The sequence below is a fragment of the Eubalaena glacialis genome, chromosome 2 (assembly GCF_028564815.1).
Source record: "Eubalaena glacialis isolate mEubGla1 chromosome 2, mEubGla1.1.hap2.+ XY, whole genome shotgun sequence".
Taxonomy (NCBI): Eukaryota; Metazoa; Chordata; class Mammalia; order Artiodactyla; family Balaenidae; genus Eubalaena; species Eubalaena glacialis.
The window spans coordinates 31,394,891-31,407,212 of record NC_083717.1 but is presented as its reverse complement, the minus strand read 5'-3'; the positions used below and the strand labels follow the sequence as shown (position 1 = coordinate 31,407,212).

Here is a 12,322-nt window from a genome sequence, read left to right as displayed (position 1 = left end):
GCTTCAGTAAAAGTGGTGACGCCCTTCCACCTCACGGAAGGTGAGCTCCTCAGGCTCCACGCCCGGCTCGTCCTGGTCTGGACTCTCTCCAGATGCACTGGGCACCTCTCTAGGCTTGTGTTAGGGGAGGCTCACAACACTCATGCAAGAATGTCTGCTTCAAACAGAGCCTGCACTGCAGCACTCACAGTTTGCAGCTGTGTTTCTCATAAACTGCTTTCTTCCATAGACAAAGATTTAAATGGATAACAGTGGAAAAGGTTTTAAATCTTCACTTTAAATGATGTCTTAGAAGGCAAGTGGCAATTAAAAGTAGGTTTTTAGGGACTTCCCTGGTGGTGCAGTGGTTAAGAATCTGCCTGCAAATGCAGGGGAGACGGGTCCGAGCCCTGGTCCGGGAAGATCCCACATGCCACGGAGCAACTAAGCCCGTGCACCACAACTACTGAGTCTGTGCTCTAGACCCTGCAATCCACAACTACTGAGCCCGCGCACCTAGAGCCTGTGCTCTGCAACAAGAGAAGCCACCGCAATGAGAAGCCGGCGCACCGCAACGAAGAGTAGACCCCGCTCGCCGCAACTAGAGAGAGCTCACGCGCAGCAACGATGACCCAAAAGCAGCCATAAATAAATAAATTCATTTATTTTTTAAAAAGTAGGCTTTTAATATTAGAGGTTTTAAAGTATAGTCTAAAAGAATTTTCACTGATCAGCAAGTGACAAATGATATGTTCAGACAGTCCGAAGCATCTAATTCAGTAAAAATCTTCATGCTTTTAAATTTACGCACGAAAGTGATTTGTGGTTGCTTTTTAATGTCTCATCTTGGCTACGCAGAACTACAGTCCTAGTTATTCACTCAAACACTAATGCAGGTATCCCCAGGGGGATTATCTACATGGGCCCTTCTCAAGAGGACTTAACAGCTTCCCTGAGCTCCGAGACCACTAGGCATTTCCCTTCCTGCCCTGCAGACTTAGGACTTGCTCAGCCCGGCCCCACAACTGTGTAAACGAATCCCTTGTAATAAATCCACATCTGTTTCCATTCTTGTGGGCCTGTTCTGCTCAAGCATGAACCCACCTGTGCCTGTGTGGGTTTATACTCCACTCTCAGAACCAAATGCACCATCAGTCAGGGTTCAACCAGCGGCAGAACCAGAACGGGATACGAACTCAAGCAGGCACATGTGGGTTTGGAGTTTGTACCCCAACAAAACCCACAAAAAAGAAAAACAACAAAAAACCCAGTAGACAAGCAAACAGAAGGGAGCAGCACAGACAGGAAAAAGACAGCAGGAACTTGGGGCTCAGCCCTAGCTCTGCCCCTGTCACGGCCCCTCGCTGGAGCTTGGGTTCCTCATATTTACAGCTGGACCAGAAATCTCTATAAAGTCCCCTCAAGCTGAAACAATAATAAAAGACAAGTTTTTTCTTGCCTCGGAAAAAAATTTTAAAAAACTCTTTAGTATCGTCCCTCAATGTCACTCCCCAACATAACCCTACTTTTATATTTAAAAAACAAACACAGAAAAGAAGGATGAGAACCAGCATTAAGTGTGCTGCACAGAAGGGAGAGACTCTTAAACATCAGAGTCTTAACCATTTACCCTCTCTTACCTCAAAACGCTTTGATTTCAAAATCCTTTGATTTTCACATATTCTCTAATGCAAAAAATTTACATATCTGACACGAGAGTTTAAGAACAAAAAACACGCATCCCAGAGCTAGACAGCACACACTGCTGAAATGCTAAGAGCCTACAGAAGTCATGTATTACATAGTTAACTATTTTCCTTCAAATATACTGAACTTAGGACTTCCCTGGCAGTCCAGTGGTTAGGACTCTGCACTTCCACTGCAGGGGCAAGGGTTTGATCCCTGGTCAGGGAACTAAGATCTCACATGCCATGCAGCAAGGCCAAAAAACAAAACAAAACAAAACACACACACACACTGAACTTTGTGTGATTAACTCCACTTTATGTTTCATCTTATTTTTAAAAGGTAAGTCTTAAACAAAATAACTCACTTGGAAGAGTAACTAGAAAACTGTGGCTGACTCTGAGAATGAACCGGCTTGGCAGGCTCTGAGAGGTGGCTGGCAGGGACATGTGCAGAAGGCTTGCTCTCAAAACTTCTTCGATCAAAGTAGGAGAGCTGTTTTCGATAGTATTCTTCATCTTCCTCAGGATCATAATGATTTGACCTAACAATGTCTTCAGGCGGCTTCATTTGAGGTTTTTGCGGTTCGGGGATCCTGATAATGAATGATAAACGGAACAACTTTAGAGAAGTTAATTTGACAAATAAAATGGAATACATACGTTTCACCTTGACCTTCCACTGACTCCTGTGATTACTCAGGATCTGGCTGAGCAGTGCAGCAGTCAAGGTGGACATTCCCAGTCCCGTATCCTCATACATTATACTCAATGGCAACACTCTCCTGGCCCGTGAGTCCTCAACACAACCTACCTACTGAGCTTGATAGTGACCTGGTTAGAAGCAGCTCATCAGAAAAGAGAAAAGTAAGCCAGACAGTGGAGGGCTTCCTCAAGTACACGCACCATCGTCAGCAACAATAAAAACCGAGAGCTGAAGAACTTTACAGCAGGATCAATAAATGATCCTCATATAAGGAAAGAGCTTGACATGTCCAAAGTTCCAGAGGACACAGGAAGCACATGGGGAAGAAAGTAAATTATCAGCAAATTAAGGCACTGTTACAGAGGCCCTAGTTAGCAAATTTCAGAAACTCTGCATCAAAAATGGATAAACTTAAATACGTTTCACACCAAGAAGGGGGGGGCTAAGCTTTCAGTTATAACATGTTTACTCTGTGTAGAAGAGCTTATTTGCTAGTGATCCCAGCTAAAGGAGACATCACAGTAGTTTACATTTTCATGAAGAGCACTAGACATTAAAATCAGAGGAAAATGTACATGTTAGACAGTAGTTCCTCTTTATTACAAGCACAAATATAAGCGAATGAAACATATTAGGCCAAAGAACTGTATTCAAATGCAGCCCGTCAACTTAACAGCAGCCAAATCGGGCCACAGCTAAGAGCACAGCTGGCGGGTTCCTCTCCCAGGAACTCCTGTCAGCCTCAGCCTCATCCCTCCTGGCGCTTTCTAAAGGATTAAGTTTAGTTATCTCATAGCTATCTGAGTCTGTTTCCTCACCCCTAAAAACTAACAGTTTGCACATCCAAAAGCCCTATTAAACTAAAAAACACAGTCCAAAAGTTAGGGCTTTAAAAACTGTACTTTAGCTATTTGCTAGAGAAATACGTTTTCGAAAGATTTGTTAACTGAAAGAATAACAAAAATGTGTTACGGAAGGTGTAATAAATAAAGCTCTTTACTTTTCCTTCTAGGACCACTGTTTTAACTGCAAAAGCTGGAGGAGTTCACCTAAGGACAAGGGAGACCTCTGCCTTCCCCGCCTCCTCTCTAGTAAGAGGGCCACACTCCCAGTCAGTTGTAGGCCACAAGCCCGCAAAGCACCCACCTGTGCAGTGTTCTGTCGTGTTCAATGAGCTGATTCTGAGCAGGGGCTTTAGGACCCAGGACGGGAGCACCTGCAGGTTTAGACGTGACCTCTGGAGGCTGCAGAAAAATAAGACACACGAGCCTCAGGGAGAGATCATGAGAAAACAGGCTTCATTTAAGGGGGAGGGAACATTATGAAGCGTTACGCACAACAGTCACTGAATGTGCTCTGCACGCGAGGCAGGAGACACAGTCACGTATTTACCTTGAAACCAGAGTTATGGTTTTCGTCCTTCTTGTTCTCCACTGATGCAGACCTTTTGTTTTCAAACATTTTCACTCTGGTGAGCACTGACTGCGGCTTCATCGCTGGGTCTTCCTCTTCCTCGGCCAGAGCTGGGGGTGGAGGCAGTGGTTTGGTACTTGCTGGCGGCACTTCCGGCTTGTGCTGAGGCGGGACAAGGGCAGCACTGTGGAGAGGCTCGTAGTGGCCCGGGCCTGCTTTGGAGGTGAAGCCTTGGGGCGGGACCTGCTCGTAACTCCGTGGGTACTGGTCAAAATACTGCTTAGGCTCGGACGCCTTGGGGCCTGTGGAGGAGTAGGGCTGCGCATCTGGCCTGTACCTCCCGTGCATGTCAAACCCAGGAGGAGGCTGCTCTTCGTGCCGCAGGGTGGAGGTCCTGAGTGGCGGGTCGTAGCGCGGTCGGCTTTCATAGGACAGAGGGGTTGGCTCCTCAAAACGTGGGAAATACCCTCGTTCTGAGGACTCCTCAGGATGCTGTCTGGAGTCCAGGTCTCGCGGGTGCTGATTATCAAAAGAAGGCCGGGGCTGGTACGGCTGTTTGTCATCATAATAGGACCACTGCTCCTCATACGCAGGGATGCGGTCGTCATAGCGCAGACGATGGTCATAGTTTCGAGGAAACTGGTCCGCGTAGTTTGAGGAGTCGTATCTGTAGGCAGGCTGCTCCAGGTCCCTGCTGGCTTGTCTCTCTGCGTATGGGGGCTGCGGCTCATAGCTCAGACTGGGCTCCTTGTCTAGCCTCTGCCCTGGGTGAGCAACAGCTGGCTGCTTCAAAACATGGTTCTGTCTCATCACTTCCTCAGGATAGGGATCCTTCCTATATACCTGTATAAAAAATTCATGCGTAAGGACACAGGCTTGTTTCAAATTCTAGTCTATTTTAAGAGACAAACTATGATTTAATATGTAAAAATGGCATGTTCTGCCATTTATTACCAGGACAGAAACAGATTAGTGGAGAAAGCCAGTTTAAATGAAAGCTCAAAATTTACAATGCAAGTAGGGGCTTTTACTTTTCAGCATGTATCAATACTAAATGAAAAGTGAGTTAAAGATATTTTAACTTTTTAATTATTAAGTTTAGTAGAAAATTAATGCACTGAACTGTTGATTCCACTTGATTTGGACACTGAAAATAAAATCAAATAGAAAATTTATGGACACCATAACTTACAGAACATAAAGAAGTTTAAAATGGGTCTGAACTATAGATTAAGAAATTCTGACCACCTAGAGGGGTACGATAGGGAGGGTGGGAGGGAGATGCAAGAGGGAGGGGATATGGGGATATATATACATACATATAGCTGATTCACTTTGTTATACAGCAGAAACTAATACAACATTGTAAAGCAATTATACTCCAATAAAGATGTTTAAAAAAATAAAAAAATAAAAAAGAAAGAAAGAAATTCTGGAAGATTCTGAAAGCCAAACATTAAAAAATAATAAAAATATTAAGTACCAATCCCAATTAAAAGGCCTATTTAAAAATAATCAGTATATCACTGGAAGCCATGCAAATTATAGAACCGAAATGATTTGTACTGATTTGAAAACACTATGGTGCATAAGCCCACAGTAAAAAGCAAAAGGAACACTTAAAGGGCAAAGCAAACATGATCATGTGCTAGACTGATGGAGAGCAACAGATTAGCGCAACACTGCAGCACAGGTACCTTTGCTGGATCTACATGCGACGACAATGATGGCTCTTGACCTCTTAGCATTATGTGAGCTGCCTCAGTGCGTGGTGCTCTTAAAGAATCAGCTTGTGGTGAGTCAGAGGTGGAAGGAGCTGGGGTGGGCTCCTCCAGTCTGACATTAGTTAAGTTTACATTAGGATTAACAGCAGAGGTTGATGATGCTGGGTTTGTTTCAGGCGAAAGGTAAGGGCCTGGAGATGAGGCTTCTGCTTTCTGTGAAGTGTTTAAAATATTTTAAATATAGTGTTTCTCTTTACTGCTAACTTCCCACTTCCATTTATAGTGGTTGATAGACATACATTTTAAGTGTGCTGAATAACAAAACTATGACCTCATGTCCTGAATTTTTTAAATTTCAGTATACTGCTGTCTAAGATAAACACACAAAGTTTAGAATTAAGTCCTTGGTGTTCTCAAGTTGAAATTAAAGATTAATTCTTAATCTGGAGAAAGGACAATATATTCTTTAATTCAATCACCACATCCTAGACTTTAACAATGCACCTCTAACTGCAAAACGTTGAATGCTTGCTGCTTACCTGTTGAGAGGCTGTTTTAAGTCCAGGGGAGTCTATTCTATGAACTGGCTGTGGCTGCGCTTGTGGTGAGTAAGGAGAATATGTCTGGTGGTCATGATGCATTCCAGAGGAGTCCTCTCTGACAGGCTCAGAGGACCGTGTAATGGCAGACTCCGGGGGAGTCCCCACCTCATCATTAAGAGTCTCATCTAGTTCTTGATCAGTGTAGGCCCCGCCTTCTGTATCTGTGTCTTCATAGTCAGAAGTATGTCTACTGTCCGTGCTATACATTGAGTATTCACTACCTGGGGCTGACAGGTAGGACAGACGATCATCATGCAAATCAAGGTCATCACTTGTAGCACCATCCGCCTGGGTCAAATAGAAGTAAATTAAAAATTTATTCAGTAGTTCTTTAAGTGATGGCCTTTATTTTACAAGGGAGACTGAAAAGGATACTCTTCTTTGGAGAAATCACATCTATTTCTTGAAACTTCTGGTGAGGAAAGGTCAAGAAGATAGTACAAGCACACATGCAGACACACAGAGCATCCTTTGAGATCTGAAGGGCTTGGATGAGTGGAACATCGGCTGGCCGGCCATGACAGAGCCCCAGAAGACAGCGAAGGAGCCCTGGCCCCACTCTGATTTTGAAACCTAGTCAGTCACTAGCTTGTCAGCCCAGAGCAGGGTGAAGAGGGAGAATGCTGATAGACCAAGCTCACAGAAACAAAGACACAGTGACTGACAGAACAGCGCACGTGAGAATAACCAGGAAAATAAACGCCACAGTTCAAGCTGAACAAGAGCTTATGTATATATAAAATCTATATATTAAAAAACAACTTCTTAAAAAAGTTGGTATTTGGCCCTAGAGCTTTATAAAACACAACGGAAAAGCATCATCTAAGTGCTGGTTGCCTAATTAAACTAAGAACTTTTAAAAATTATTCTTCACAGATGGATGCAGAGAGGGAAATGCAGTTATGACTCTCTTTTACAGGCAATTAAGAGCTGTTAGCCTTCAGCCTGCACTGATTATCTTCTGAGCAGACCAGAAAGAACAGAAGTATTTGAGGGAAAGGGAAGGACAGTGCTGCAGTCAACAGGCTGTCATAGATACTAATTTGAAGCTAGTGCCCGTATTACACACAACAGTCCCAGAAGACCCTGCCTGGACCCTGCGCCCAGAGAGGCACGAGAGCTGGAGGATCCAGAAACCAGAATTCAGACGGCATGGACTGAAGGATAAACAAGGCTCGAGCCGCCTGAATGGTGCTTCCCCCACAGTCCCAATCCTGGCTCTGCAACAGCTTGACCCTGAGCCCTCCCTTAATGGGAAAGACCAGCCTTCCGTGACTCTGCCTTTCAGCAGATCACCTGCCCGGTTTGGAGAGTGAGCACACCAGGGCTCTGCTCTATGTTCCGGCAGAGTCTCTCCCACTGAAATCTCAATGGCTTGAAACCTTCTTGCTATCTACTTTGATCTCTGACTTGCGGGGTCTGGAAGACTATAACCCAGGAGCCAGCCAGGGAAGTATTTAAGTCCCTGGGGAAGAACAACTCAACTCACGAATCTGCTTAGCTTTTGCAGTGGTATGAAATGCAGAAGTGAGCAAGAACCAGGAGTGCTCTGAACCAGAAATGACATAAGCTTACGTGTTAAGAAAGCCTCAGGACGATTTTTCTTGGTTTAATAGGGAACATACAAGCCTGTAACAGAAATTGCAAAAAGGAACTCTTCCTAGCAATCAGATCAAAGTAGTTAGCTCAGGAGAGTTGATGTGAAATGAAGTGGTTTTAGTTTAAGAATCTATTTGGAGAAAATATACTTGAATGGAAGGGGGGCATAAATCAAACTTGATTTAAATTGTAACACTTTTTCTGATTTACAAAATGCATCAATCTATTCTAATAGTAAATGACCTATTAGACCTATTAATAAAGTTAATAAAATTAATTGAGATGACCTATTTTCCTCATACAAAAAGCTGGGAGAGCTAGACTTTCATTTTAAAATCCAAGCAAAGAAAGGAAGCACACAATAGTATCACAAAGAGATCACAGAAAATTAAGATTTGTGGATTTAAAAAACCTCTGATAGGTAGACATGTATACCTTGTGCATTTATAAACTAATATTATTTCAAAAATCACCAGTGAAAGCTATTAACATTCTACCTGACCAAGGCTGCTAGCAGAACTGTGTTGTCATAGAAGATTAGTATGGAGAGGACAGTAATCCTTTTAATCAAATGCCACAAGAGTTAAGAATTAGTAACAGTGTATCGTGTAAAGTGGTGCAGTGAGTTTATTCTACCTGCCTCTGTCTATAAAGCGTCCCGGCTGATATGTCAGTTACTAAGTGGTCTCAGGATCTCGTGTGTACAGTCCACCGCCCAGAGTGGTACTGAGGAGAAAAGGCATGGTTCTGACACAGGACCACAGGTGGGAGCAGCAGACACTACCTCTACATGTCAGCATTTCAACATCTCTTCTTGGCAGAGGTTGTGTTTTCTGGGTAAGGGGCACGGGGGTCCTAAGCATGCAGCATGCACTGCCACAGCACCTGGGGCCATAGCCAGGCAGAGGAAAGTAGGGGCCATGCAAGGGCAAAACACAACAAAAACCAAGCCGACAAGGAAGTACAAAAAACAAAATAAGAGAACACATATTCTCAATCTTCCCTAGCAACTAAAATATATTAATATTGTATTGATCTGAAGGTAAAAGACATTTAAAACAAAAGATTCTTTTAACTGTGTACTTTGAGAAAATTATTATCTCTCCCAACAAAATAAACAGGACTTTCCCATCAAGAACTACTAAAAGACCAGACAGACTTAACAACAGAAAGTAGTTATTTTAATCTTTATAAAATCAAAGCCAAAAGGATGTTTTGCTTTGTCTAACATTTTCAGTATGTTTTAAGAACGTTAACAGGTGCTGAGTGAAAAGAAATTCCTTAGGTAAGGATTTAGGGAAATGCTTAAAGTAGCAAAGTAAGTCCTTTACTTCAGACCTCTCAGAGCCGTCACCACGCTGGTGGGTACTGTGCTGCTCCAGGGGGCTTGGTTTGCAGCACGGTGGTCCCCACCCATTCCTTGCCTTCAGAGTGCCTTTTCTTCAGGGCCAGTCCTGGATCTCACATGCTGAGCACAGCACTTTAGGGACCACTCATCTAGCCCACCCATTCCCCTTGTTTCCAGAGGAGGAAATGGAAGCCAGGTTCAAAGTCATTCCTCAGTCAGACAGGGGCAGAGTCAGAACTCAACCCTGCTCTTTTAAGTTATCCTCTGAGAATTCTCTGAGAGAATACCACTGAATGGTAATTCAGTGGGGAGAGAAACATGAGAATCTTCTACTATCAAAAACAACTTTCATAACCCCTACAAATTATAAAAACCTAAAAGCTAATGCCCCAAATTACTTTAATAAGTTGATCCAATTAGAAAACAATGGTGACTCACAGGCTTCTCTGATTAGTTATATAATTTATCAAATGGGTTAAAAACAGGAAATTTCTTACCTTTCCCTCAGAAACCCACACCAACTGGTTCTGTTGTTGCTGAATTGCTTCTTTCAATGCACCATACCAACCATCATTCATTGAATTTAAATTAATTGTAGCTGCAAATAGATAACATTGTTCTATGATTAGAACACTGCAAAAGTCAGAATTCACTCAACCATTGCTTAGAGTTCAGTCACCACTATTGAGTTATCTGACAGATGGTATTGAGGACACACCCCTGGAAATGTCTATTTTGGCACTGAACCATTTCTTTCAATCAACAGCAGCCGTTAACACAACAGCAAACATAACAGGCAAAGGTTATATGAGTTTTAATATTTGAACAACACATTTTTTTCCCACATACTGTTGCACAGACACTGTAAGCTGAAAGAAGACCTTTAATATACTCACTTGTAAAAAGATGGTGATTATTTTTACGAAGTTTATGAGACCGCTCATATAATTTCCTGGCGCTTTTCCGAGATTCTGGACATAACCTCATCCTCATTGTTTTCACACCTTGCTTAGAATCAGGGTTAAGGAATACTACAATTGGATACCACTGGGCGTAATTCAGACGATCAACTGCATTTGGTGTTACATCCAATAAAGCATGTTTATCCTGAAGACACAAGAAAAAAATAAACAAGGACGCAAGACATGTTAACTAAGAAGCATCACCTTCAGAAAGTCACAGCTGAGACTACATTCCAATGGGAATGGACGTTTAACTGTGCTCCAAAATGTCTCAGGAGCACATATTAGAAAAAGGTGTACTCAGAAGTTAATGCAATATAATTTCTAGCCCAATTTAAAAAGATGTTTAACTAGATCACTTTTAAGACAGCCCAAATACTTGCAAGCAGAGAGTGAAAATAAGTGTAACAATTTAATGTTCCTGACATGACCTTGTGAGTAGCAACACATTCCTAACATAAATATCAAAGTGCAACCTGAACTGTCCTGATGCGATATCAAGTCTGTCAACATATGTGAACACTGTATACTTTTTTGTGGTAATGAAAGCTCATCTTCTCAGGCATGTACTACTGTTCCATTGAAAGTGATTATTATAATGTCTCGGTAATTTACTTACGGTATACCAGTAATAACTTTAGAAAAACTACCTTCTACTTTCAGTTTAACCAAACCCAGCCCACTGAGAAACACAAAATTCACAGCTTACAATGAAACGGGTCAATTTCTAATAACTTACTTGATCTATTATTTGCTTTATTGTATGAAGGCGAATAATGCCAGAGCTCCGTTGGTCAGTTCCAGCATCTCGAGGTTCACTTTCTAGTCATGCAGTCAGGACAAAAACAAAACACCAAATTTCCACTGGTTAGGTCAGTTTCTCAACTGCTGGGCATAATGACACGCTGGGCTCCATGACGTGTAGTTGTGGGGGCTTCCCGTGCACCATGGCCTATTGAGCAGCATTTCTGGCCTCCACCCACTGGATGTCAGTAGCAGCCCCCCACCTCCCTTTTGCTCCCACGGTGACAAACAGAACTGTGGCCAAATGTCCTCTCTGGGGCAGACCCACCCTGGCTGAGAACCCCGGGTTACATCAATGCTTCCAACACTGCTGGGATCAGAAGGCAAGTGGGAGAACTTCCCAGGTGGTCCAGTGGCTAAGACTCCACACTCTTGATGCAGGGGGCCAGGTTCAATCCCTGGTCAGGGAACTAGATCCCACATGCATGCTGCAGCTAAGAGCCCACATGCCCCAACTAAAGGTCCTACATGTTGCAATGAAGATCCCGCATGCCACAACTAAGACCCAGCACAGCTAAATGAATAAGTAGGTAGGTAGGTAGGTAGGTAGGTAAGTAAGTAAATAAATAAATTTTTTTTTTTTTTTAAAAGGCAAGTGGGCCACTCACCCCGGTGCAAAATTCAAGGGGGTGCCACCAAACCTCAGAAGTCCAATAATATTTGGATGCAATATGTTCACAAAAGCAAAATACTTCAAAATGAACATTTTAAATAGAATCAATAAGTGGAGGGACTTCCCTGATGGTCCAGTGGTTAAGAATCCGCCCTGCAATGCATGGGACGTGGGTTCAATCCCTGGTTGGGGAACTAAGATCCCACATGCCACGGGGCAACTAAGCCTGCGTGCTCTAGAGCCCGCATGCCACAACTAGAGAGAAGCCGGCATGCCACAATGAAGAACCCGCGTGATGCAACTAAAACCTGATGCAGCCTAATTAATTAATTAATAATTTAAAAGGAAAGAATCAGTAAGCGGAACTTGAGCAAAAATTATTTAGGACTGTCACTTGGTCAAGAGAAACAGCCAAATATGGCAATTCTCTCAATTGAAAATAAGCTTTAAAAAAAGAAAAGTAGATTTACAAAATAATATTGATAAATTTGCTTCCATTAAAACCAGGAAGGTAAAATTATAAACTATGTGTCTGGTCTAAATAAAATATTTAAATTTAAAATGTCAGTTTTAATACGCATGTTTTCAAAAATTTTCCAACTATTTTCATGTTCTGGAAAAAACAGCCATTAAAAAAAATATATAATATATATATAAAAACATGTATATAGGGATTTCCCTTTCTCTTTTGCTCCAGTGTGGCCTGGCATGGCACTGTCTGCAAACCTTTTTCACATTGTGGCATGTGAGTAGCAATGGTTCTGTCTGTATGGCACACAGATACCCTGAGGAGGCCTCCCCTCAGCAGGGCCCGCCCGGCCGCAAACGGCTTGCTCAATACCCGGACAGGCCCACACTCAACAGCAACAACTACAGCAGACTGGCTG

General features: G+C 42.8%; 1 protein-coding gene across 5 annotated transcripts in view; it reads right to left on the bottom strand.

The window, feature by feature from the left end:
• The window catches only part of TJP1 (tight junction protein 1), a 113,880-nt gene that overhangs the window by 13,806 nt on the left and 87,752 nt on the right, over window positions 1-12,322 (bottom strand). For 3 of the 5 annotated variants that reach the window (XM_061179748.1, XM_061179749.1, XM_061179750.1), the window contains exons 16-23: window positions 10,758-10,840; window positions 9,953-10,163; window positions 9,554-9,654; window positions 6,047-6,397; window positions 5,481-5,720; window positions 3,763-4,626; window positions 3,517-3,614; window positions 2,033-2,260 (exon numbers count right to left, since the gene is read on the bottom strand). In XM_061179748.1, coding sequence (XP_061035731.1) covers window positions 2,033-2,260; window positions 3,517-3,614; window positions 3,763-4,626; window positions 5,481-5,720; window positions 6,047-6,397; window positions 9,554-9,654; window positions 9,953-10,163; window positions 10,758-10,840 — 2,176 coding nt within the window. The remainder of the gene's footprint in view (window positions 1-2,032; window positions 2,261-3,516; window positions 3,615-3,762; window positions 4,627-5,480; window positions 5,721-6,046; window positions 6,398-9,553; window positions 9,655-9,952; window positions 10,164-10,757; window positions 10,841-12,322) is intronic. The other 2 variants (XM_061179751.1, XM_061179752.1) reach the window with 1 other exon arrangement.